The sequence below is a fragment of the Pristis pectinata genome, chromosome 35 (assembly GCF_009764475.1).
Source record: "Pristis pectinata isolate sPriPec2 chromosome 35, sPriPec2.1.pri, whole genome shotgun sequence".
Classification (NCBI taxonomy): Eukaryota; Metazoa; Chordata; class Chondrichthyes; order Rhinopristiformes; family Pristidae; genus Pristis; species Pristis pectinata.
The window spans coordinates 16,313,824-16,338,086 of record NC_067439.1 but is presented as its reverse complement, the minus strand read 5'-3'; the positions used below and the strand labels follow the sequence as shown (position 1 = coordinate 16,338,086).

The 24,263-nt window shown below is 40.8% G+C and overlaps 1 protein-coding gene across 9 annotated transcripts in view; it reads right to left on the bottom strand.

Moving 5' to 3' along the window:
• Positions 1 to 24,263, bottom strand: part of LOC127586448 (ryanodine receptor 1-like) — a 625,703-nt gene that overhangs the window by 489,109 nt on the left and 112,331 nt on the right. For all 9 annotated transcript variants that reach the window (XM_052044410.1, XM_052044408.1, XM_052044411.1 and 6 more), the window contains 10 exons: positions 23,447 to 23,521; positions 20,117 to 20,273; positions 18,742 to 18,906; positions 15,474 to 15,595; positions 14,604 to 14,790; positions 13,159 to 13,294; positions 12,273 to 12,368; positions 11,322 to 11,440; positions 9,561 to 9,694; positions 8,440 to 8,681 (listed from right to left, as the gene is read on the bottom strand). In XM_052044410.1, coding sequence (XP_051900370.1) covers positions 8,440 to 8,681; positions 9,561 to 9,694; positions 11,322 to 11,440; positions 12,273 to 12,368; positions 13,159 to 13,294; positions 14,604 to 14,790; positions 15,474 to 15,595; positions 18,742 to 18,906; positions 20,117 to 20,273; positions 23,447 to 23,521 — 1,433 coding nt within the window. The remainder of the gene's footprint in view (positions 1 to 8,439; positions 8,682 to 9,560; positions 9,695 to 11,321; positions 11,441 to 12,272; positions 12,369 to 13,158; positions 13,295 to 14,603; positions 14,791 to 15,473; positions 15,596 to 18,741; positions 18,907 to 20,116; positions 20,274 to 23,446; positions 23,522 to 24,263) is intronic.

Genomic DNA, 24,263 nt, shown 5'->3' with positions numbered 1-24,263 from the left:
ACTTGGATGAGGATGTGGAAGGGTGGGTTAGTAACTTTGCTGATGATACAAAGGTTGGTGGTGTTGTGCTGTTGTGGATAGTGTAGAAGGTTGATGTAGATTACAACAGGATATTGATAGAATGCAGAGCTGGGCTGAGAAATGGCAGATGTAGTTCAACCCGGATAAGTGTGAAGTGCTACACTTCGGGAGATCAAATTCGAAGGCAGAATACAAGGTTAATGGCAGGACTCTTAGCAGTGTGGAGGAACAGAGGGATCTTGGGGTCCACGTCCATAGATCCCTCAAGGTTGCCACGCAGGTCGATAGGGTTGTTAAGAAGGCATATGGAGTGTTGGCCTTCATTAGTCAGGCTACTGAGTTCAAGAGCTGCGAGGTGATGTGCAGCTCTATAGAACTCTGGTTAGACCACACTTGGAGTATCATGTTCAGTTCTGGTCGCCTCATTATAGGAAGGATGTGGAAGCTTTAGAGAGGGTGCAGAGGAGATTCACAAGGATGTTGCCTGGATTGGAGAGCATGTCTTATGAGGATAGGTTGAGCATGCTAGGGCTTTTCTCTTTGGAGAGAAGGAGGATGAGAGGTGACTTGATAGAGGTGTACAAGATGATAAGAGGCATAGATCCAGTGGACAGTCAGAGACTTTTTCCCAGTGCGACAATGGCTAACACAAGGGGACATAATTTTAAGGCGATTGGAGGAAGATATAAGGGGGATGTCAGGGGTAAGTTTTTTTTACACAGAAAGTGGTGGGTGCATGGAATGCACTGCCTGCAGAGGTTGTGGGGGCAGATACATTAGGGACATTTAAGAGACTCTTAGATAGACACATGAATGATAGAAAAATAAGGGGCTATGTGGGAGGGAAGGGTTAGATAGATCTTAGAACAGGATAAAATGGCGGCACAACATTGTGGGCTAAAGGGCCTGTGCTATGCTGTAGTGTTCTATGTTTCTATGAAAGTATCTTCGACAAGGAAGCCTTTGAACTTAGCCAGACACTGTTCCCAACAACGTACACTTTATAGCAGGGATCAATGGATCACAAATCTAAAAATATTCCTGTTGATATTTCTAAGACCATGTATACCATCCAACAATTGCATCACCCAGGCTGACTCAGCTACTCTCTGAAGTGTAATCTTGCAACAAGTCTGGGTCAGTACAGAAACATATGGTTTAATATTTCAGGAATAAGTATTAAAGTACACACGAGAAATTAAAGCTGATTTTCCCTCTCATAACATTAACCATGTCTACAAAGCTTCAGAAACGTAATCTGGAAACAATGAAAAAGTAATGCAAAGTAAAAAATGTTTAAAAAAAATTAAAACATACCTTGTCCCTAACCTAACCACATCTGTAGTGTTCACTCATCATTACATTAGACAGTACTGTGTTCTTTGCTGTTACCAGTTTAGCGGTCAAGCATGTTGAAAGCACTTACCAATAGCCACATACTGGCATTTCTCAGTATTACATGGGGTTCCATTCCTGAGAACTCTCCATAAGCTAATTTGTCCATAAGTCAGAAACGAAAAATTTCAATGAGGGCCGATTAACATGAATGTTAATTGCCTTCCCTGCATTGCTACAATCATACAGAATCAGAATGCCCCACATCTAATCGCTTGTTTTGATGGCCTTAAAGTGTCATAGAATGTAGAACAGTACAAGACAGGGAAAGGTCCTTCGGCCCACAACATCTGTGCCAATCATGATGCCAATTTAAACTAATTCCATCTGCCTGAACGTGGTATATATCCCTGCATCTACTGCTCATTAAGGTGTCTAAATGCCTCCTAAACATAGCTTTTGTATGTTCTTCCAACACCTCCCATGGCAGTACATTACCACTCTCTGTGTAAAAAATACTTGCCTTGCAAATCTCCCTTAAACCTTCCCTCTCACCTCAAATTCATGTCCTCTAGTGGTTGACATTTCCACCCTGGGAAAAAGACTCTATCTACCTGTCTATGCCCCTGATAATTATACAAACTTGTATCAGATTGCCTTTCAGCCTCTGATGCTCCACAGAAAACAGTCCAAGTTTGTCCAACTTCTCCTTAAGGCTAATATGCTCTAATCCAGGCAACAAACTCGTGAGTGTCTTCTGCACCCTCTCCAAAGTCTCCACATCCTTCCTGTAATGAGGCAATCAGAACTACACACAATACTCCAAATATGGTCTAACCGAAGTTTTATATGCTGCAATATGACTTGCCAACTTTTATACTTATTTTCCCAACTGATAAAAACAAGAATGCTGTACGCCTTCTGCAATCTCCCATAGAACACTACAGCACAGAAAACAGGCCATTCGGCCCTTCAAGTCTGTGCTGAAACTTTATTCCGCTAGTCCCATTTACCTGCACCCAGTCTATAACCCTCCAGACCTCTCCCATCCATGTATCTATCCAATTTATTCTTAAAGCTTAAGAGTGAGCCCGCATTTACCACGTCAGATGGCAGCTCGTTCCACACTCCCACCACTCTGAGTGAACAAGTTCCCCCAATGTCTCCCCTAAACCTTTCCCCTTTCACCCTAAAGCCATGTCCTCTCGTACTTATCTCTCCTAATCTAGATGGAAAGAGCCTACATGCATTTACTCTGTCTATACCCCTCATAATTTTGTAAACTTCTATCAAATCTCCCCTCATTCTTGTACACTCCAAGGAATAAAGTCTTAACCTGTTCAATCTTTCCCTGTAACTCAACTCTTGAAGACCCGGCAACATTCTAGTAAATCTTCTCTGCACCCTTTCTATCTTACTGATATCCTTCCTATAGTTAGGTGACCAGAACTGCACACAATACTCGAAATTGGGCCTCACCAATGTCTTATACAACCTCACCGTAACATCCCAACTCCTATACTCAATACTTTGATTTATAATGCCAGGATGCCAAAAGCCTTCTTTACAACCCTGTCTGCCTGTGACACCACTTTCAGGGAATTATGTATCTGAACTTCAAAGTCCCTTTGTTCCTCCACACTCCTCAGTGCCCTACCATTTACTGTGTATGTCCTGCCTTGATTTGTCCTTCCAAAATGCAACACCTCACCCGTCTGCATTAAATTCCATCTGCCATTTTCTGGTCCATTTTTCCAGTTGGTCCAGATCCCTCTGCAAGCTTTGAAAGCCTTCCTCACTGTCCACAGCACCTCCAATCTTAGTGTCATCAGCAAACTTGCTGATCCAATTTACCACATTATCATCTAGATCATTGATATAGACAACAAACAACAATGGTCCCAGCACAGATCCCTGAGGCACACCATTAGTCACAGGCCTCCAGTCCGAGAAACAATCATCCACTACCACTCTTTGTCTTCTCCTACACAGCCAATTTCAAATCCAGTTTACAACCTTTCCATGGATACCTAGTGTCTGAACCTTCTGAACTAACCTCCCATGTGGGACCTTGTCAAAGGCCTTACTAAAGTCCATGTTGACAACATCCGCAGCCTTTCCTTCATCTACATTCTTGGTAACCTCCTCGAAAAACTCTACAAGGTTCGTTAAACACGATCTACCACGCACAAAGCCATGTTGACTATCCTTAGTCAGCCCTTGGCTGGCCAAATACTTGTATATCCGATCTCTCAGAACACCTTCCAATAGTTTACCTACTACTGATGTCAGGCTCACCAGCCTGTAATCACCTGGGTTACTTTTAGAGCCTTTTTTAAACAACAGAACAACATGAGCTAACCTCCAGTCCTCCAGCACCGCTAAAGACATTTTAAATACAGGAAGTCCCCAACTTACGAACGCCCGTACTTACAAACCGACCTTCGTGGTCGGTTCATAAGCGAGCCCGGCCCCCGATCCCCGAGGCGGCGGTACACCTTCTTTGGCCCAACCCTGGGCCAAGTGCATGTGTCCGGCTGGGGCCATGCGCGGCCGCGATTCCCGGCCCAAGTGCACATGCGCGGACACTGTTCCGAGTTACATACAAAATCGGGTTACGAACCATCTCAGAAACAGAACTCATTCTAACCCGGGGACTTCCAGGGCCCCTGCAATTTCTACACTAGTCTCTCTCAAGGTCCAAGGAAATATCTCGTCAGGCCCGGTGGATTTATCTTCCTTTATTCACTGTAAGGCAGCAAGCACATCCTCCTCTTCAATCTCTATGTTCCATGACACTACTGCTTGTTTCCCTTCCTTCCATATACACTATGCTAGTTTCTTGAGTAAATACTGGTGCAAAAAAACTGTTTAAGATCTCCCCCATCTCCTCTCCACGCATAGACTACCACTCTGATCTTCTAGGGGACCAATTATGTCCCTTACTATCCTTTTAACATACTGTAGAAACCCTTCAGGTTTACCTTCACATTATCTGCCAAAGCAACCTCATGTCTTCTACTTGCCTTCCTGATTTTCTTCTTTAATATTTTCTTACATTTTCTATACTCTTCAAGTACCTCATTTGTTCCTAGTTGCCTATACCTGCTATACACCTCTCTCTTTTTCTTAACCAGATCGCCAATATCCCTCGAAAACTAAGGTTCCCTATGCTTGTTAACTTTGTCTTTAATCCTGGCAGGAACATGAAAACTCTGCGCTCTCAAAATTTCACCTTTGAAGGCCTTCCACTTACTAAACACATCCTTGCCAGAAAACAATTTATCCAATCCACACTTCCTAGATCCTTTCTCATTTCCACAAAATTGGCCTTTCTCCAATTTAGAACCTCAACTCGAGGACCAGACCTATCCTTATCCATAACTAACTTGACACTAATAACATTATGGTCACTGGACCCAAAATGTTCACCTACACATACTTCTGTCACCTGACCTGTCTGGTTCCCTAACAGGAGATCAAGTATTGCATTCTCTCTCGTTGGTACCTCTATATATTGATTTAGAAAACTCTCCTGAACACATTTGACAAATCCAAGCCATCCAGCCCTTTCAAAGTTTGGAAGTCCCAGTCAATATGTGGAAAGTTAAAATCCCCTACTATTACAACTTTCTTACATCGGTCTGCTATCTCTCTACAGATTTGTTCCTCCAGTTCTCTCTGACTATTGGGCAGTCTATAATACAACCCTATTAGTGTGGTCACACATTTCCTGTTCCTCAGCTCCACCCATATGGCCCTCCGGGCTCCCAGCTGTGATATTTTCCCTGACTAGTAATGCCACTCCTCCCCCTTTCAGCCCTCCCCCTCTATCATGTCTGAAACAACGGAACCCCGGAACATTAAGCTGTTAGTCCTGCCCAAGTCTCAATTATAGCAATAATGTTGTAATCCCACATGCCAATCCACACCCTAAGCTCATCTGCTTTACCTACAATACTCCTTGCATTGAAATAGCTGCACCTGAGAACATTTCTATCACATACAATCCTTTGATTTCTGTCTATACATGCAGTCCTCGCATGACCTTTTTCCTCCTCCACCTTACTATCTGCTGTAACACTCTGGTTCCCCTCCCCCTGCAAATCTAGTTTAAACCCCACCCCCCCACAAGAGCACTAGCAAACCTAACCGCAAGTATGTCAGTCCCCCTCCAGTTCAGGTGCAAACCGTCCTGTCGGAACAGGTCCCACCTTCCCTGGAACAAAGCCCAATTGTCCAGAAACATGAAGCCCTCCCTCCTGCACCATCTCCTTAGCCATGTATTTAGCTGCATTATCTTCCTATTTCTAGCCTCACTTGCACGTGGCACAGGTAGCAATCCTGAGATTGCAACCTTGGAGGTCCTGTCCCCAACTCTTTTACATCCGTCTCTATTGCTTCAGAAACATCTGACCTCTGGAACATTGAGCTGCCAGTCCTGCACTCCTCACAACTAATTCTCTGTAATGGCCACAACATTGGAGTTCCATCCACTAATCCAACCTCCAAGTTCAACAGCCTTACCCCTAATACTTGTTATATTAAAATAAATATCAGTTCCTCCATGTTCGATAACCTGGTCCTGCCTGCCCTTCATTTCAGATTACTTGACATAACATCTATGATCTCAATCCCTCCACGTTGACTGACTGCTACGGTTCCCAGCCCCCTGCCATGCTGGTTTAAAGCATCCCAGATAGTACTACCCACAGGCTAACTTCCCTGCGAGGATATTGGTGCCCCTCCAGTTTTGGTGCAACCTGTCTGCCTTGTACAGGTCTCCCTGGAGGAGATCCCAATGGTCAATGTAGCTGAAGCCCTCCCTCTGCACCAGCACCTTAACCATGCATTTGACAAGTATTATATTCCTACTTCTTGCCTTGCTAGCATGTGGCACAGGAAGTAATCCTGAGATCACAACCCTAGAGGTCCTGCTTTTTAACTTTCTACCTAACTCACTATATTCTCTAGGCAAGTCCTCAAGGTATCTTCCTACCTGCCATTAGTACCAACATGGACCACAACCTCTGGCTGGTCACCCTTCCCTTTCAAAATGTTCTGTGCCCACTCACAGCCATCCTTAATTCTGGCACAAGGGAGGCAACAGATCATCCTGGAGCCTCGATCGCAGCCACAGTTAAGCCCATCTGTGTCCCTGACTAAAGAATCCCTTATCACTATTACTTGCCTAGTCTTTGCCCTATCCTGCTGAGCAACCCTGGTCACCCTGCTGTCATTTTCTCCTGAGAGGCCATCCGCAACAATATCCAAAACAGTACGCTTGTTTGAGAGAGGAACAGCCACAGGAGACTCCTGTACTACCTCCCTGCCCCTCTTAGTGGTCACCCATCAATCTGGTTAAACTTTTGGTATAACCACATCCTTGAATCCTGTCTACAACACTCTCTGCCTCCTCAGTGAGTCTAGCCTCGGCTCCAACTGAGCCATGTGGTCTGAGAGGAACTGCAGCTGTTACATCATTTGAAAAAGTATTTTACAAATGTCCATAGAAGAGTTTCCAAAGCAAATCTCTTAAGTGGCCTCCCACTATGAACCAGGAGCTGCATTCTCAACAGACAATGGTGTCCGATTACAGCCGACGCCAGTTTTACAGCCATTCAGGTTATGGAAATTCGGTCCTACTGAATTCATAAATCATGACCCAAAGATCCATGGTACAATATAAAACTTGCTCTTACAGAATTTATGTGGGGAAAGAAATTAGTAAAATTTAATTAAAAAATTAAATAAACACAAAATCCAAAAGAAACAATACATTTTGTTTGTTTTTAGTTTTTTTCAACTCTCATTTCTTGACGTGCACATGTAGATAATGTGTTTTTTTGTGTGTGCAGTCGATTCACTTTGCTGTCCAGCAGTCTCTTCCTACCCCCAACCCCCCCCCCCCCCCCCCAAGCATTTTACATAGTATCTACCCTCAAAATTTTAGAAACAGGGCCATCAAGTTTAAGTTCAAGTTGTAAACCTAAATGACCATGTAAAGAAATTTCACTAGATGTAAAACGTGATATTTTACAAAGGTTTGATGCTGGAGAAAAATTCTATGCAATAGCTAAAGCTGTGGGGCTTGCTGCAGCACCTACAGTCATTTATGTTTTTCAGGCACAGCTGCTGGTCACTTGAGATTTGCTTTGGAAACCAACAAGGCAATCTCGTAAGTGGTCCCCATCTGAACCAGCAGCTGCGGAACGACCATTACTGTTGAGAGAAAAGACATCCCATGGGAACGCATCTCTACTTATAACATGGCATTCAATGGGATATAGGGTTTCACGTTACGGAAAATCATGATACGGATGCTTTTCTAGGAATGCCATCCCTTTATAATTCAGGGGTCACCTGCTCTGCGAGGAGGTTACATGTAAACAGCTTTTTTTTAAAAAAGGCTGGTTGCCTTTTGAATTAACTAGCCACTACTCCTATTCTATAATTCCTGAAGACGTTTGCATTTCTGTAACTAACTATATTATCTTGAAAAATTCTTTAAATATTTATGGGAGAATTTGCATAAAGTCAGATTTCTGCAAGTCAGCTCTTCCATAATACAGGGGTTCCCCCAGTTATGTTATTAATTGGAGTACTTTGGATTGAGTGAGAGACATTGTGGAATTTGACCACATTCCTGTGATTACTGCAGCCACAAGATGCCAAATTATTAACGTGATTGGATTGGTCAGCAACCAGGTAAACTTGACTGGATCAATGTATGTAATCAATTTTATCATCATTCATCTGCAGTAAATGTAATAAAAGGGGTCTGATTTCCTTTGTTCAATGGAGAAGTTGCCTGGTACATCCAACAGTTTACACCCCACGAGCATAAAACAACAAACCTTTGATGACTGAATAGACCTGGATGTCTAGTGATGCTTTGATTGCTTGACTTCCCCTAACACCAGAACCAGATAATGTTCATTCTAAAGATTAACATTCTAAAGATTCCCCTAACACCAGAACCAGATAATGTTCATTCTAAAATAAAAGGATAATGGATTCACCCCCTGAGAACAGCTGTAAAATAGCAACTAACGAAACAGCAAAAAGGACAAAATATCTGACCTGACCACAAGTGAAGTCCATCGAAACCATAGGAATACAAGTCGTCTCCAACTCCATTGCTCCCCCAGCCCTCACCACCTCCTGGATAAGGGCTGTAACCCTCCGTTAATGCCCAACCTACTCGCAGATGAGTAGCTTGCGGTGTTACAAATGGGTCAACATAATCCACAATCAGTTCAAAGTACCACTTCTTGTATTGTGTAGAACCTTCGTATGTACCCACAAAAATATTTGGCCTCATGCTGGAATAAGAAGAGCAAGTTGAAAACATTTAATTACAACTTTTTAAATATATATTTAGTTAGATTTTATATAGGTGAACCAGAACATAATATAATCAACACACTTTTATGAGAAAAAATAGTTCTTATGCCTAGAGTAAAATTGATGTTAGCTCCTGCTTGTGAGACATTAATCTAAGTACACTTATCATGATTGGAGCATCACACATTCCCTATGGACATATTTTGGAAGTCCAACAACTCACCTTTTAGAATATGAGACTTCAAATGCCAGTTTTCTCTCAAGAAGATATGGCCGAGCTCTCACTATGATTATTGTCCAACCCTTGTGCAAATTACATCTAATACTATTTGCATAAACCCTATTATGAGCCAGAGCAATCCAACAGAATTTCAGACAAACCTCTAAGTTGTCTCAGATGTTTCAAGCTCAAACACAAGTTTTATACCCTCAGACGTGAGACAAAAGAGACTATTAGAGGCACTTAATCTTTCTGGAATTAATTTCTTGCCTCCACTTTAGACCCGCTACATGATCAGTGGCTGTTCTCAGATGACACAAGTTTCATCGGTCCTGTTGGGAAGATTCAGATGACATTCCTGGAAACAGTACAATTAGAAAGAAGATGCCCCTGCCCCAGAGAGCATTATCCCTTTTATCAATGGAAAAGAAACCTGACAGATTCCCACTTCAATAATAAAAGAAAATGTAGCACATGCAGAGAATGACAGTGCAGCTGCTTGTCTCCAATTTTGAGTTTACAACTTTAGTGAATGCATTAAGCTTGAAGTCATGGATAAAATGAGATTTGGCAGAAAATAACCTAAAAGTTGGTGGAATTTATGTTAGGTAATTTATGAACTTTTGTCTTGTTTTACCTGGTGACATAATTGATCATGTTAGTTTGGAGCAGCAGATCACGACCAGGAAGTAGGTTCTCCGTAATAAGATTTTGATTGGATCGTACAGCCACGCCATTGCAGACACAGAGAGAGCGCAATACATCCAGCACCTATATAAAATGAGAACAATTCAATGTGACTTTTGTTTGGGGCTCACAGACACTTTTAAAATGGCTATATTGCAAACTTCGGTTTTAAAAGTTAATGTTTTTTGATCCCAACCTCCATCTCAGAACAGATATAATTATATTCAGTATCCACCAAGAAGTTTGTTTCACAGCCAATGACTCCAGCGTTGTCCCTGGCCACAGTGTAAGACCGAACCAGGTCAACCGAAATCCTGGTGACGTATCTGAACTTAAGACAAGCTCTGGACTACATACTCACATCATCAATAAGACTGCTCATTTCCTGTTTTAAAATATTGGCTCACTCCACATCAACCTCAGCTTATCTAAAAGTGAAAAAATAATCCACATCTAAAGAATTCCTGGGGAGGCCCTTTCATTCTACCCTCCATAAAGTCACTGAATACTCTGCTATCTGTACTCCAACTTGCACGAAGCTTTATTCACCTATCAGCCCTCTATTTGCTCCTGGTCAGGCAACATTGCTCCCTTAGTGTGTGCAATGAACATTCACTGGATTCATTTCAAGCTTCAAGATGTTCATTGGGTACAGAATATAATTACATCTGTCTTTCAACATTTCATTTAAGTAAATTACTGCCTAGAAATTACTCAACATCAGACAAGCAGTCTGACAATTTAGAATTACTGGATGTGTCAATAAGTTGTGAAGAGGGAGAACTAGGTGTATCAGCAGACACATGGAAAATGATGGGGTTGTGCTCAATGGTAAGCAACAGCAGGTAGATAAGGAACATGATAGGTAAAGGATAGAAGTTGGTGGGATGTCAGAGGCAGCAGCGGAGGGGGAGAGGAGGTTTTCTAATTTACTGATCTATAGGTCGATAAGGAAGAGGGGATATAGTTTATCTTTGTCATAGTTACGCAAGGTGTTATTTCCGATTACTCTAACTTTCAGTACAAGATCAAGGGCTAAAACTGGATTTGCAAAGTCACTGCACCCAAATACTTTGAAGAGGAAAGAGTGATTGGAGATGACAGGAGGAGGGGCCAAGGTTGGTTTTCTGAGGAGAAATGAAGGAAAGGAGGTCAGTACTGAGAAGGGAGAACTTTTAACATGGCATCCAGGAGAGGTTGGGTGGGTCAGCAATTTAATGGGAATACAGACAGTGGAGTGAGAAATTGATGTCATAGGGAAGTTTAAAGGAACAGATTCAATGGGTGGAAAATAAGAGGTGGAGTGTGTTCATATCTGGAGCAATCAGGTCAGGTGACTGGCACCTAGTAAGAGTGCTTCTAATGATTGGTATGTGGGAGAAAAGATGGTGGTAAGGAGGGAAAATGGACAGTAATGTAACAATTAATGGGAAAAGTTTCTCTGCCGCTGCATCTGTGGTCCTCTTGCTACATTAAGTAACAGTCCCTTTTCTCCAACTTCTACCAAATTCTATTATACTACCCTTTCGATATTAAAGACTGAGACTGTTTCCTAGATTATATTCTCCCTGATAGATTCCAATATCTGGACACAAGGCTATGGCTCAAGCTGCAGGTTTGATTGCCTTAAACTCCCATCTGCTAGAAGTGCAGCAGACCTTTTGTTTAAAACTAGCTTAACCAAATCTTTCCCCATTATTTATGAAGCTACCTTATGATTTCGTCCATGTTTGTCCAACAGAGAGATAATTGATTTGATGTGGTTTTCAGTTATGATGTTCAGAACTTCAGGGCTTTCAATCAAAACACAGTACAGGACTTCCAGTATACCTAGTGTGCCACAAGACATCAGAACAATTTTCAATCATATTTCAACTTTCACAGTGATATAAAGAAAACACTGACCACAAACCAAATAAGGTATTAGGAAAGGTAATTGAATACTGAATCAACCAGCTATATTTTAAGGATGGTCTTAAAAGTGAGAGAGGTTAAGAGATGGAGGGTTTTCGGCTGATTGTTGAAAAAAAGAGGCACCTGGGCGGCAGAAGGCCTGCCTACCTATCTTCTGGAGAAAGGAAAGGGCAAATGCATTTCAAACAATGTCTGTAACAGAATGGCATTAAAGGCAGTTTAAACAATACAAGATTTATTCAACAGAGGCTAGCTACATCTGTTCTTTCATTTTACATCCAAATTTAAGTTAGATGTTATCAGTGAATTACAATTGACAGGCTTTTGATTACAAATTGAAAATATACTTGGGCTCATTTTCTTAAACATTGCACTTATTTTAAGCTGACAATCTACTACTTTGAATCAGAGATTTACAAAAATATTCCCATAAATGCTGCAGTACAAAAATGGAGAGCTGGGTTTAACACCAAGATTTTTAGAATTCTCCACCCAGTCCCCATCTAGAAGAATGACCTAAAACCAAGCCCTCGGAGCTTAAAGAAAAATAAGAAATGTCATTAGAGCTATTATCCCTGTACCATTGAAACAGATGTAGAAGCACCTTGATGAGGTTTGCCAACAGAGTAAAAGCAGCTTAAAAGAATTCTCACAAATATTGCACAATAGCAAAACCTCAAAACATTCTTTAACTATCAAGTATTTGGTAAGGTGAGCCCCCAGTATAACAATTATTACGTTAAGGTACCTGAAGAAGCTTCCAGTCGATCCAGTTTACTGACCAACCAGTCAAGGTTATCAGAAAAGAGAGCACAATTTCTGCGGTTACCACGGATGAGAGCAGCTGTACACCAAAGAGAAAAATACAAGATTAATGAACTAAAAAAATGTTTTGGAGGGGTAATTGAACAAGCAGGAGTTGTGGCAAAAGTGGGAAAAGCAGTGGGTCTCATGAACTTGAGGAAGAAGGTGCTTGCTTTTACACAGTACCTTTCATGATCTCAGAACATAGTAAAAGACATCACAACCAATAAAGTATACTTTTAAAATGTACACCGTAGTAATATTGCAAAAAGTGGCAGCTAATTTATGCACGGCATGATCCCTCAAACAGCACAGATACATGACTAGACAATCTGTTTGAGTGACAATAGTCACAGTATAAACAATGATACAACTACATCAGGGATTTCTACCAAACACCAATGATTATAACAACATAACACATACTCTGGCAGGAGTTTTTTTAATAGTTCACAGGATATGGATATTGTTTGCAATCTAGCATTTATTGCCCGTGCTGAATCCCTGAACAGAGGAGACAGTTAAAAATCAAATACACAGGTGGGCCTGGAGTCACAAATAGGCCAAACCAGAAAAGGATGGCAGATTTCCTTCCCTCAAGAGTTTATGGATTCATGACAATCTAGAAGTCTCACATTTATCAATACTAGGACTGGCTTTAATGACAGATTTGTTTAAATAGCTGAAAACATTTCCCCAGATGTCATGGTGGCACTCAAAATGTCTCCAAGGGATCTGGTGACTAGTTCAATAACTTAACTATGCAGCCACTACACCTAACTGTTATCATGAAGATGAAAGGAGATTGCATTTGTGTTTAAATTCCATACCTAACAGCTCATAAAGAAGGTTAACAATTTCTTTCCAGGATTCAGCTGCTTCTTCTCCTGCAAACTCTGAGAAATGAGCTGCACTGTTATACACATTCAGTCTGTCAATGGAATCCAACACCAGCTGGATCATACCCTAAAACAAAATACAATTACAACCAACAATTACATCTTATGTTTAATCAAAGGTTGCTGCTTTGGTTGTGGATTTGTGCTATTTAAAACTTTCATTAAATATTCAATAGAATTTTGAAATCAGATTAAGTTTACTCAGTCATATTTAGACTCCATGTGAAGCCACAGTCACGTTGTGTCTCTTGATAGCCTTAGAGGTAAAAGGTCAGAGTTCATGGCATATCGAATGTCACTGCAATATTCAGATGAACACACCCACTGTGTTCCTTTCCCACACCCACCAGTCCACCCAGGGCCTCTCTCCCTTTGTTCACCTTTTCTAACCCCCCCTGACCACTTGTTACCCAGACTCATCACCCTCCCCCACCTGGTTCCATCTGCCCAATACCCATATACTTATCTACGTGGGTTTCTTCTCCTTTAGTTCACCTTTCCTATCCCCTCCCCAACCTAGTTCCATCTATCCATCATCACCTCCCAGCCTGCCTCTGCCCTTCCTCCTCCTTCGCCTGGCTCCATCTGCCAATTCTTTTTCTTCTTCTTATGTTTCCTCCTATCACCTACCAACCTGACTCAACACTCCTCCTTCCCCTACCTGCTCCATCTACCCATCATCCCTCCCTCATTTGGTTCCACCTATCACCTATCAGCCTCTGCCTCACCCCTCTCTCTCATGTCTATATACTGGCTGCCTTGCCTCTATGTTCCCAGTCCTGATGCAAGGTCTCAGCCCAAACGTCAACTATCCCAATGCCTCCACATCTGCACTCAGAATCAGATTCTCGTGTCTCCAAATGCACTACTCCATGTGCCAGGCTGCTGAATACAAATATAATCAGCACTGAATTACTTGGTTAAAATTGGATTGAAAGTAAATTATGCTTCTTACCACTACAGTCAAGTTAATTCCTTACCAGTACAGTTGCAATGCAAACATAGTGTCAGCTATTTTCTTCCTGGTACACCATATCAACGTGTAATGGCTTACTTACATCTCTGGTTAAAACTGAATCCTAACACTGGGATGGTGCATGGAAGACTTCTTCAGTGTAGTGGTGCGTGATTAATGTGTTCAGAGAATAATATATTAATTTGCATTCACATTAATTACACACATTAACATAAGGCAAGTGTACTATTAATGGCTTCACAGGCAGATGAATATTTGGGTTAAAATTAGCCTTCTTGAAACCAATGGAAATTAAATTGAGGGATGTAAAACAGGTTGTCAGTTATTTCTTTTGTATTACTTCTGAAACCAATGAATTTCACCCATATATACTTCCTGTTCCTAAATGTTGCGGCCTTACCTCTTCCTGGAATAAATTCTGTCTGTTTTTGAGTGAGCGCAATTTGGTCTGTTTCTCTTCATGAGCAAGCTCCTCCTCTGGATGTTGGAAATAGCTGATAAGATCCTGAAGGCTCAGCACTATTGTATCAATGGGTAAGGACACTGGAGCTGAAGATTTATTCTTTCCACTTAGCATATCTAGACCTCTTCATTAAGAAAAATTAAGAAAAGATCAATTCCGAAAACTACCATTCTAAGTATTCTAAGAACCCCAATAAAAATATGCAGCCATTTTGACAATTATTTTCAGTGTTTATTCAATCAAGAATCCTGCTGACATACAAACAAATAAATTTTGATCAGAAGATTTTTACTGAACTTCAGTCATTTATATTGCGATACAATCAAGTAGAATTGATTAAAAGAAGAAAGTGCTCCAATTGGCAAAATTTTGGAAGCTACAATATCTCAATCATTATTTGTGGGGTGGCACGGTAGCGTAGCGGTTAGCATGATACTATTACAGCGCCAGCAATCGGGGTTTGATTCCCGTCGCTGTCTGTAAGGAGTTTGTACGTTCTCCCGTGTCTGTGTGGGTTTCCTCTGGGTGCTCCGGTTTCCTCCCACATTCCAAAGACATACGGGTAGGTTAATTTGGGTTTAAAATGGGTGGCGCGGACTCGTTGGGCCAGAAGAGCCTGTTACCACGCTGTAAGTAAAATTTTAAAAATTTAAAATTTAAAATTTGTGCAGCGAATAAACAATTTAAGTACAACCCTAACATTTAAAAAAAATCTCTACTGATGCGGACTGACCTATGGTATGTTTCCCAAGTATTTCTTCTTTCATTCAAAAAGTGGCAGAAAAATAAACAAGGAAAAACACCTACTTAATGAATTGGTTGAAAAGGCCATTTGTGCTGTAAATCATTCGGGAAGCCTGGGATTCTTCTTGCTGTGAACGTGATAGTGAAAGTGCATCATCCATGTGTCCTTCTTGGTGTAGTATAGCCTAAAACAAAATTTTTTTAATGGTTATTTATTTCAGGACTGAAAGCTCTACTTTACAAAAATAGTTTTTTTTTCTGCCTCTTCCTAAATTTTTAAATAGGACAATACCATTTGCTAAGTACACAAAGTTAACGCAAGAAGCCGCACTCAAATGCCCACAGATTTTCAGAGTAGCTGTATGCATGGAAGGTCAGGATATTCTCAAACATACAATAAAGAAGATAAGCCTGTTTCACACAGGGTTGTTTTGTTTTTGAATGACAGGTAAAGTCAACATAACATGGAATAAAAACAGAAAATGATGGAGATATGAAGCTGGTCAGACAGCATCTGTGGAGATGGAAACAGACTTAACATTTCAAATTGATGATTTTTTTTAAAAGCACAACCAGCAAAATGAGTAAATAAGGCCCACTGAATACCTCCAGTAATTTCTGGTTTTATTTCAAATTTCCACTATCTGCAGTTCTTTGCTTCTCGTGACTTTGTGTAAATCACATTAAAAGGCATTTAGTAGTGAAATTATGCCACTCATGAAATTGGTCAAGGTCTGTGTTTTCTCATCATCCATCCAACAGACAACTAATGTTGTCAATTGTCATGCAAACCATGCAGAAAGACTACACAACTTAAATGGCAGCCTATTGTTTGATAACACCTATTGTTTGATAATCACAAAGAAATGAGCACCACAATCTGATAAGGGCCATAGCTCACTAAATAGTTAGATTGTGCTGAAACTAGCAAAAAGTGTTTTAGAGACTTTATCTATTGAGGAAGTCATTTAATGGATTGGTCTCTCTACCCATGAGGAAGGGGACCCATCCTGATATGGTGTTGCGACCAAGAAGGCATCTCTCCCATCCAGGTGCCTCTCCTTTTTCTGGCATTTTCTGCCTCAATGGATGATATATGACAAACAACATTTTTCCAATAATCTTCATTTATATAGGAAGGGGAGAGGGTGGGTTATGGTGCAAATGTACATGGGGAGGAAGGGTGGTGGAGTAAGAGAGTTGGAATATCTGTGTTCCGCTCTCTCTCTCTCTCTAAATAAGTGTTGGAATTATTTTTAAAAGTGGTTTTAGTGCATTTAAGACCACCCTGACAGAACTGGTGACATTGTGATTCTTTTGCAACATTGCTCAAAAAAGGATTGCATCTTGCTCATCAGAATTTCAATTTATTTTGCAGAAAACCCTGGTATTCTCTACATGTCTCTTCCAGTTCTATCTCCTCCATGGCATACATAACATACATTGCTGTGTCTAGTTGTCATGCAGAGTGTGTCTTCAAGCACAGAAGCCTTTCTCTGATTGCAATCCAAGCAATCACAGGCAGTTGCATTAAGCTGGCAGTGCCCCATCAGTTTCTGCACAGGTCATGCATTAACAAATCACTTTGGATGAAAATCACGGTAATTCTGTTGCATACTTAATCACAGCTAATTTTGAATTCCTTTTGAAGAAGCTTGATGTGGTGCACTGAAACAGTCTAAGGCACAAGAAGCATTTGTAAGTACATGCACAGAACACAAGCAGCTTCTAGCACACAAGGGTAAAGAGATAAAGGACTGGTCATTATCATGGAGTCATACAGCATAGAAACAGGCCATTCAGCCCACCATGTCCACACTGATCCATCCGTCACCCATCCGTATTAATCTCAGCTTCCAGCAGCTAGCCCATAGCCTTCTAGGCCAAACTGATCTAAGCGTTCATCTAGACACTTCTTAAATGCTATCCGCATCTCTACTTCCACCACTTTCTCAGGCAGTGCATTCAAGATACTCACCATTCTCTGGCTGAAAAAGGGTTCCCTCAGATCACCTCTAAATCTCTTACCCATTACCATAAATCTATGTCCTCTACATTTATTCATCCCTGATAAGAATAATAGTTTCCTGCAGCCTATCCTATCTACATCCCTCATAATTTTATATACAGGCCATCCCCAGATTACAAATGGGTTCCGTTTTTATTCATCGTCTTCCCCTGCCTAGTTACAATGGTACAGAATCAAGATGTCCCATGCTTGATGGCTGATTTTGATGGGCGAAGTATCAGTGGCTGTTACACTTTTTTTTATATATGGAGTATAGTTGCACAAGTTTCAATAGAAGTAGTTGCTTTCCCATTTCCAAAGCAACTCTGTTAAATGGCCTCCCCCAGTGAAATTGTGTTCTTGAGATGATGGTGTCTGATTACTGTGGGGAGGTTACATGGAAACAGGTTTTATCTTCCCAGACTGATTCTCATCTGAATTTAACAATATTTATGAGAGCCTGTTTGTATGTACATGGGTGTTCATAACCCTGGGAGGGTTTGCCCCTCAGTTTTGGCCCCTATTAGCCTGTTCCACCTCATAACTAAAATACTCCCTCCAGGCAACATCCTGGTGAGTCTCCTCTGTACCTAGTCCAGTGCAATCACATGCTTCTTATTGTAGGGTGACCAGAACTACATGCAGTATTCTAGATAAGGTCTGACCAAAGTTTTATAAAGATGAAACAAAACTTCCCCGCTCCAGTATTCAACACCCTAATGAAGGCCGGTATCCCATAAGCTCCTTAAAACACATTATCTAACAGTGCTGCCATCTTCAACGATCTTTGAACTTGAACACCAAGGTCCCTCTGTTCCTTAATACTCCCTAGGACTTTACCATTTATGTCCTAGCCTCATTAGTACTCCCAAAATGCATCACCTCACATTTATCAGGACTAAACTCCCTCTGCTATTTCTCGGTCTATTTCAGCAACATATTGATATCACCCTGTAGCCCAAGACTACCCTCCCCACAATCAACAACTCCATCAATCTTCATGCCATCTGTGAACTTACTTATCATGCTACTACATTCACATCCCAGTCATTCACATATATTGCAAACAGCACTGATCCCTGTGGAACACCATTAGTCACAAGCATCCAATCACAAAAACAACCCTATTGGGCCCTAACTTTTTGGACCAGTCTCTCATGTGGGATATTGTCGAAGGCCTTGTGTCAGATGAGAAGCAGATAACACATATCTCATTAAATTTAAAGCACAAACAAACAGCATGGTCACTTTCTAATACAGAAATTTACAGTTAAATGATCTTATTTTTATCTTAAATTGTAATTGGCAAGTGGATGTACTTACTTTTCTCTTCAAGGGTCCCAAGCGAACTGTTTTGGTATCAGCTGCTGCATAAGTCAGCCAAAGTCCACTGTTCACATGTTGGACAAAGCACATCGACTCACCATACTTGATCTCAGGAATTCCCATGCCTTCTACATCCCTTTTATGAGCAATATCGATTTTATCCTAAGAAAGCATAGAATTAGGTGCAGTCCTGTTTCAATGCACAGCACATTGTGATCTGTGTAAAGGCCATTTGTTTACTCGGAAGAGATTACAATTGTTCTTTTATTTGTGTTCTTGAAGATGACTATTACTGTAGATGAGTCCTTTTCTCCGTACAGAATGTCAAAATATGTTAACAATCTCAACAAGCAATAATTAGAGGCACAAGTGAGTCAGAACTAGCATTGTACATCAATGAAAAACTAGAGTGAATGAGGAATAACATTAAACCTGAAGAAATATGAATGGTGTGGAGAACAATCCCTGGAGAATTATTCAATTAGAAGAATGATATCATTAATGATATCCTTTTAACATCTAACATATCATCATAGATTCTAGGTTGTTCAAGAGCTTACAAATTGACAGGAAAAAGAAAATAAAAATTGGAACCATTAAAGGAGGGAGTGCTCACCATGTTTTCAAATGTTTAGCAGGTACTCTCACACACAGATATACCCAAGGTAGTTTAATGGCTATCCATTCTGCCCTATCTTTTGAAGCCCTCTTAAAAATATGATAGGAGATGTCTGACAGATGGAAGCATGAACCATTAAGGAAGTGCACAGTCAAAGCCAGAAAACAAAATCAGATGCAGCAGTGAAAGACCAATTTCGTGAAAAGACGGTAGAACAAGTTTGGAATGAAAGGCAAAGGATAAGGGGGAATGCCCAGCAATGAAAAGGAATGGTCCAGAATCTGGGGCAAGTGGACAAAACAAAGTTTCAGACTTGGTATTTGAGTATGTGTTTATCTTCCTTCTAGCAAGATCTATTTTCTGCTTGATTATCGCAGTTTAATTTTAATCATGCTTAGTCTTGGTCCAGTTGATCAAAATCAAGAGGAGCAGCAGCATGATCCGACTTTGCACAACACCCATTGATGGTCTCTCAATACCTGGGAGGAGGCAGTCCTTTTGTGCTCCTCATTATTGTGAAAGGGAAGTGCTCATCCTCAAAATCATGCAAGTGACAGGCTGCAGTGAAAATGAGCATCCAAGCGAAAACACTCATTCCTAATGGGGCAGCAATACAAATATTGTCCTCCCAAAACTAACTAACACAAAGACCAGGAATAAATTATGATGACTACTTAGTCCAAAAACTTACAGGAAGCTTGGTATAAAATAGTACCTAAAAAATACTTCCCTTCTTTTGCAATTTTCGCTCACCTTTGAGATTCGAAAACAAAATGAAGTGATTTTGGTGTTTGATTTCTCTTGATCAAAGAGTAAAAGTCCTTTCTCTTCATCAAGGCCCAAGTATTTGCCTGTGGTAACATGACGAATACGGAAAGGCTGACTCCATTTCATGTGGCCACCACTCCAGCTGTTGAGAACAATATCAATCCTTCAGAAAACAGATGAAAACTCACATTTCTATGAATAAAGTCAAATAAAACAGAAATTTACAATTCTCACCTGCTCATGATCAGCTACCAGTTCCTGGCATCTAAATCTTTAGTATACATTACATAGAAAAGTATAAAACTAAAAACTGTGTCACCCTGTAGTAGTACTTCCATTTTAAGTGACTGATTTGGATAAACCATTGGCAAATCAGTCACAGATTCACAGTTCTTAACTAGGTATACTACCACTGGATTGGAAGCAGGCATGTATATTCTACGTCTTTCAACAATTAACTATTATCCCATTAAGTGTGTACAGCTTGTCATGGAAGTTTACACCTGGACTTGAATCACATCTATTTGGCATTGCTAAATATCCACACAGAAGTTACAATGCTGGTGGGCAATGCAACAATACAGTAAAATATTCAGCTGAACTCCAGTTAACTAAATCTCTGTCTGCTGCCAAGTGGATCCTATTAGTTAACTGGTATGAAACAGTTTGCAAATTAGATAGAATTAGTTGGCATTTTTCAGGGTAATAATTACCAAAAAAAATCCAATGGTGCAGCAGGTAAAGATACTCAATAGCCTTCTTCAACACAAGAATTTAAAGCTGGAGAAAGCTACTGAGTATCTTTACCTGCTCCACCATTCAATTAGATTAGATTATGGTAGTTCTGTTACTCCAGCATCATTTCACTTGATAGAACCATAGAACACTACAGCACAGAAAACAGGCCATTCGGTCCTTTTAGTCTGTGCTGAAACTTTATTCTGCTCGTCCCATTTACCTGCACACCGTCCATAACCCTCCAGACCTCTCCCATCCATGTATTTATCCAATTTATTTTTAAAACTTAAGAGTGAGCCCACATTTACCACATCAGATGGCAGCTCGTTCCACACTCCCACTACTCTCTGAGTGAAGAAGTTCCCCCTAATGTTCCCCCTAAATCTTTCCCCTTTCACCCAAAGCCATGTCCTCTCGTACTTATCTCTCCTAATCTAGGTGAAAAGAGCCTACTCGCATTTACTCTGTCTATATCCCTCATAATTTTGTAAACCTCTACCAAATCTCCCCTCATTCTTCTACGCTCCAAGGAATAAAGTCTTAACCTGTTCAATCTTTCCCTGTAACTCAACTCTTGAAGACCCGGCAACATTCTAGTAAATCTTCTCCACACTCTTTCAATCTTACTGATATCCTTCCTATCCTTCCCAGAACTGCACACGATACTCTAAATTGGGCCTCACCAATCACTTATACAACCTCACCATAACATCCCAACTCCTATACTCAATATTTTGATTTATGATGCCAGGATGCCAAAAGCCTTCTTTACAACCCTGTCTACCTGTGACGTCACTTTCAGGGAATTATGTATCTGAATGCCCAGATCCCTTTGTTCCTCCACACTCCTTAGTGCCCTACCATTTACTGTGTATGTCCTACCTTGATTTGCCCTTCCAAAATGCAACACCTCACACTTGTCTGCATTAAATTCCATCTGCCATTTTCTGGCCCATATTTCCAGTTGATCCAGATCCCTCTGCAAGCTTTGAAAGTCTTCCTCGCTGTCCACAACGCCTCCAATCTTAATGTCATCAGCAAACTTGCTGATCGAATTTACTTCATTATCATCTAGCTCATTGATATAGACAACAAACAACAAAACAACAATGGACCCAGCACAGATGTCTGTAGGGAGTTTGTACGTTCTCCCGTGTCTGCGTGGGTTTCCTCCGGCTGCTCCGGTTTCCTCCCACATTGCAAAGACGTACAGGTAGGTTAATTGGATTTAAAATGGGCGGCGCGGACTCATTGGGCCGGAAGGGCCTGTTACCACGCTGTAAATAAAATTTAAAAAAAAGATCCCTGAGGCACACCACTAGTCACAGGCCTCCAGTATGAGAAAGAATCATCCACTACCACTCTCTGTCTTCTCCCACACAGCCAATTTCGAATCCAGTTTACAACCTCTCCATGGATACCTAGTGTCTGAACCTTCTGAACTAACCTCCCATGTGGGACCTTGTCAAAGGGCTCACTAAAGTCCATGTAGACAACATCCACAGCCTTTCCTTCATCTACTTTCTTGGTAACCTCCTCGAAAAACTCTACAAGATTCGTTAAACACGATCTACCATGCACAAACCCATGCTGACTATCCTTAATCAGCCCTTGGCTGTCCAAATACTTGTATACCCGATCTCTCAGAACACCTTCCAATAATTTACCCACTACTGATGTCAGGCTCACTGGCCTGTAATTACCTGGTTTACTTTTAGCGCTTTTTTTTAAACAACAGAACAGCATGAGCTACCCTCCAGTCCTCCGGCACCACACCCATGGCTAAGGACATTTTAAATATATCTGCCAGGGCCCCTGTAATTTCTACACTAGTCTCTCTCAAGGTCCGAGGAAATATCATGTCAGGCATGGGGGATTTATCTACCTTTATTCGCTGTAAGGCAGCAAGCACCTCCTCCTCTTTAATGTCCAAAAGTCTGTTAATTTCTGCCTTAAATATACTCAGCAACTGAGTCTCCTCAGGTCTCTCGAGTAGAGAATTGCAAAGATTCACTATTCCCTTGGTGAAGGAATTTCTCATCTCAGTCCTGAATGGACAACCCCTTATATTGAGACTGTGAACCCCAGTTTCTTGATGCCCCAGCCAGGAGTTACCTCTGAAGATCATGAATATTTTATGTTTAAATGACATCACCTCTCATTCATCTATTCCCTAGACAGTACAGCCTTAGTCTACTTAATCGCTCCTCATAGAACACCACTATCCTAAAAATTCGTCGGGTGAGCCTTTATTGCGCTCAGTCTGTGACAAGTATTCATTGGATAGGGAAAGCAGACCTGTACACTAGTGAACAATTAGAAGTAATACCTGTGATATTCATTTGATATTCATTTAAAACATTTCCTTGATTAACTTATCTCATATATTTTCCATTTTTTAAATTAAATGGAATACTTCAGGAAAAACATCATTCAAGACACATTTCTAATCATCTATATTACTAATTACTTACTCTATGCTTCCATTTTACTTTGTTAATCTAACAAATTAATCCAATTTAGATTTTTCCTCTAAATAATGTGGAATCACTACTGTAAGCCAGAAGCAATCCCTACCTGATGCGCAGCGGCTCCAATCGCCATAAAGACCTGGCGTGACTGCACACTGCACCACCTTCATAGTGAACAAACCTGGACGATATAAAAAGGATACTAATTCAATTTGTAAATTTACATAATTAAAACAGCTAATATGACAGAGAAAGTTTAATATTTTTCCAAAAGGATTTCAAGAAGTTTTTATTTAGGATTATTGAACATACTAGTACTTGACAATTGTCAGATAAATGTGAAAATTTGTTATTTAACTAGCATTGTTCAATGCACTATTTTTCTACTACCTCTATACAGAGGATCCCCAGGTTACATAATGGTTCAGATCCCAAAAGCTGTCCATAAACTGAATTTCCTTCAAGATTGTTATGTGAAATCTTTAGCCTGAACAGCCTTTACGGACTGATTTACAAAGAGTAAATTGGGGAAGATCAGCATAGGTGATAGGAGTCATTACCAGGAAGTGAACAGTGACAAATGTTTGTCTGAATGCAGTCCAGACAGAGTGACCTGCTAATCAAAAAGAAAACTATTGGCAACAAAAGAAAGTGGGCACTAACAAGAAGTGGCTCGAGGTTCCTAACGTTTGACCTTACCTGAAGGAGAGTTTGGTGAAGGCATTGCAATTTTCTGTGGGAGATCTCTGCATTGTTTCCTGGTAAAGAGATCCAAGTGCTATACCTGATAGCAGAGTCTGGGAGAATTTGCATAAAGTGGATTTTCTATGTCAGGTCTTCCATAGCCCCAGGACCCCCTGCATTCATAATTATCGATAACATTTCAAAATTGCAACCATTTTCAGTTATGAAGAGAGACTGGA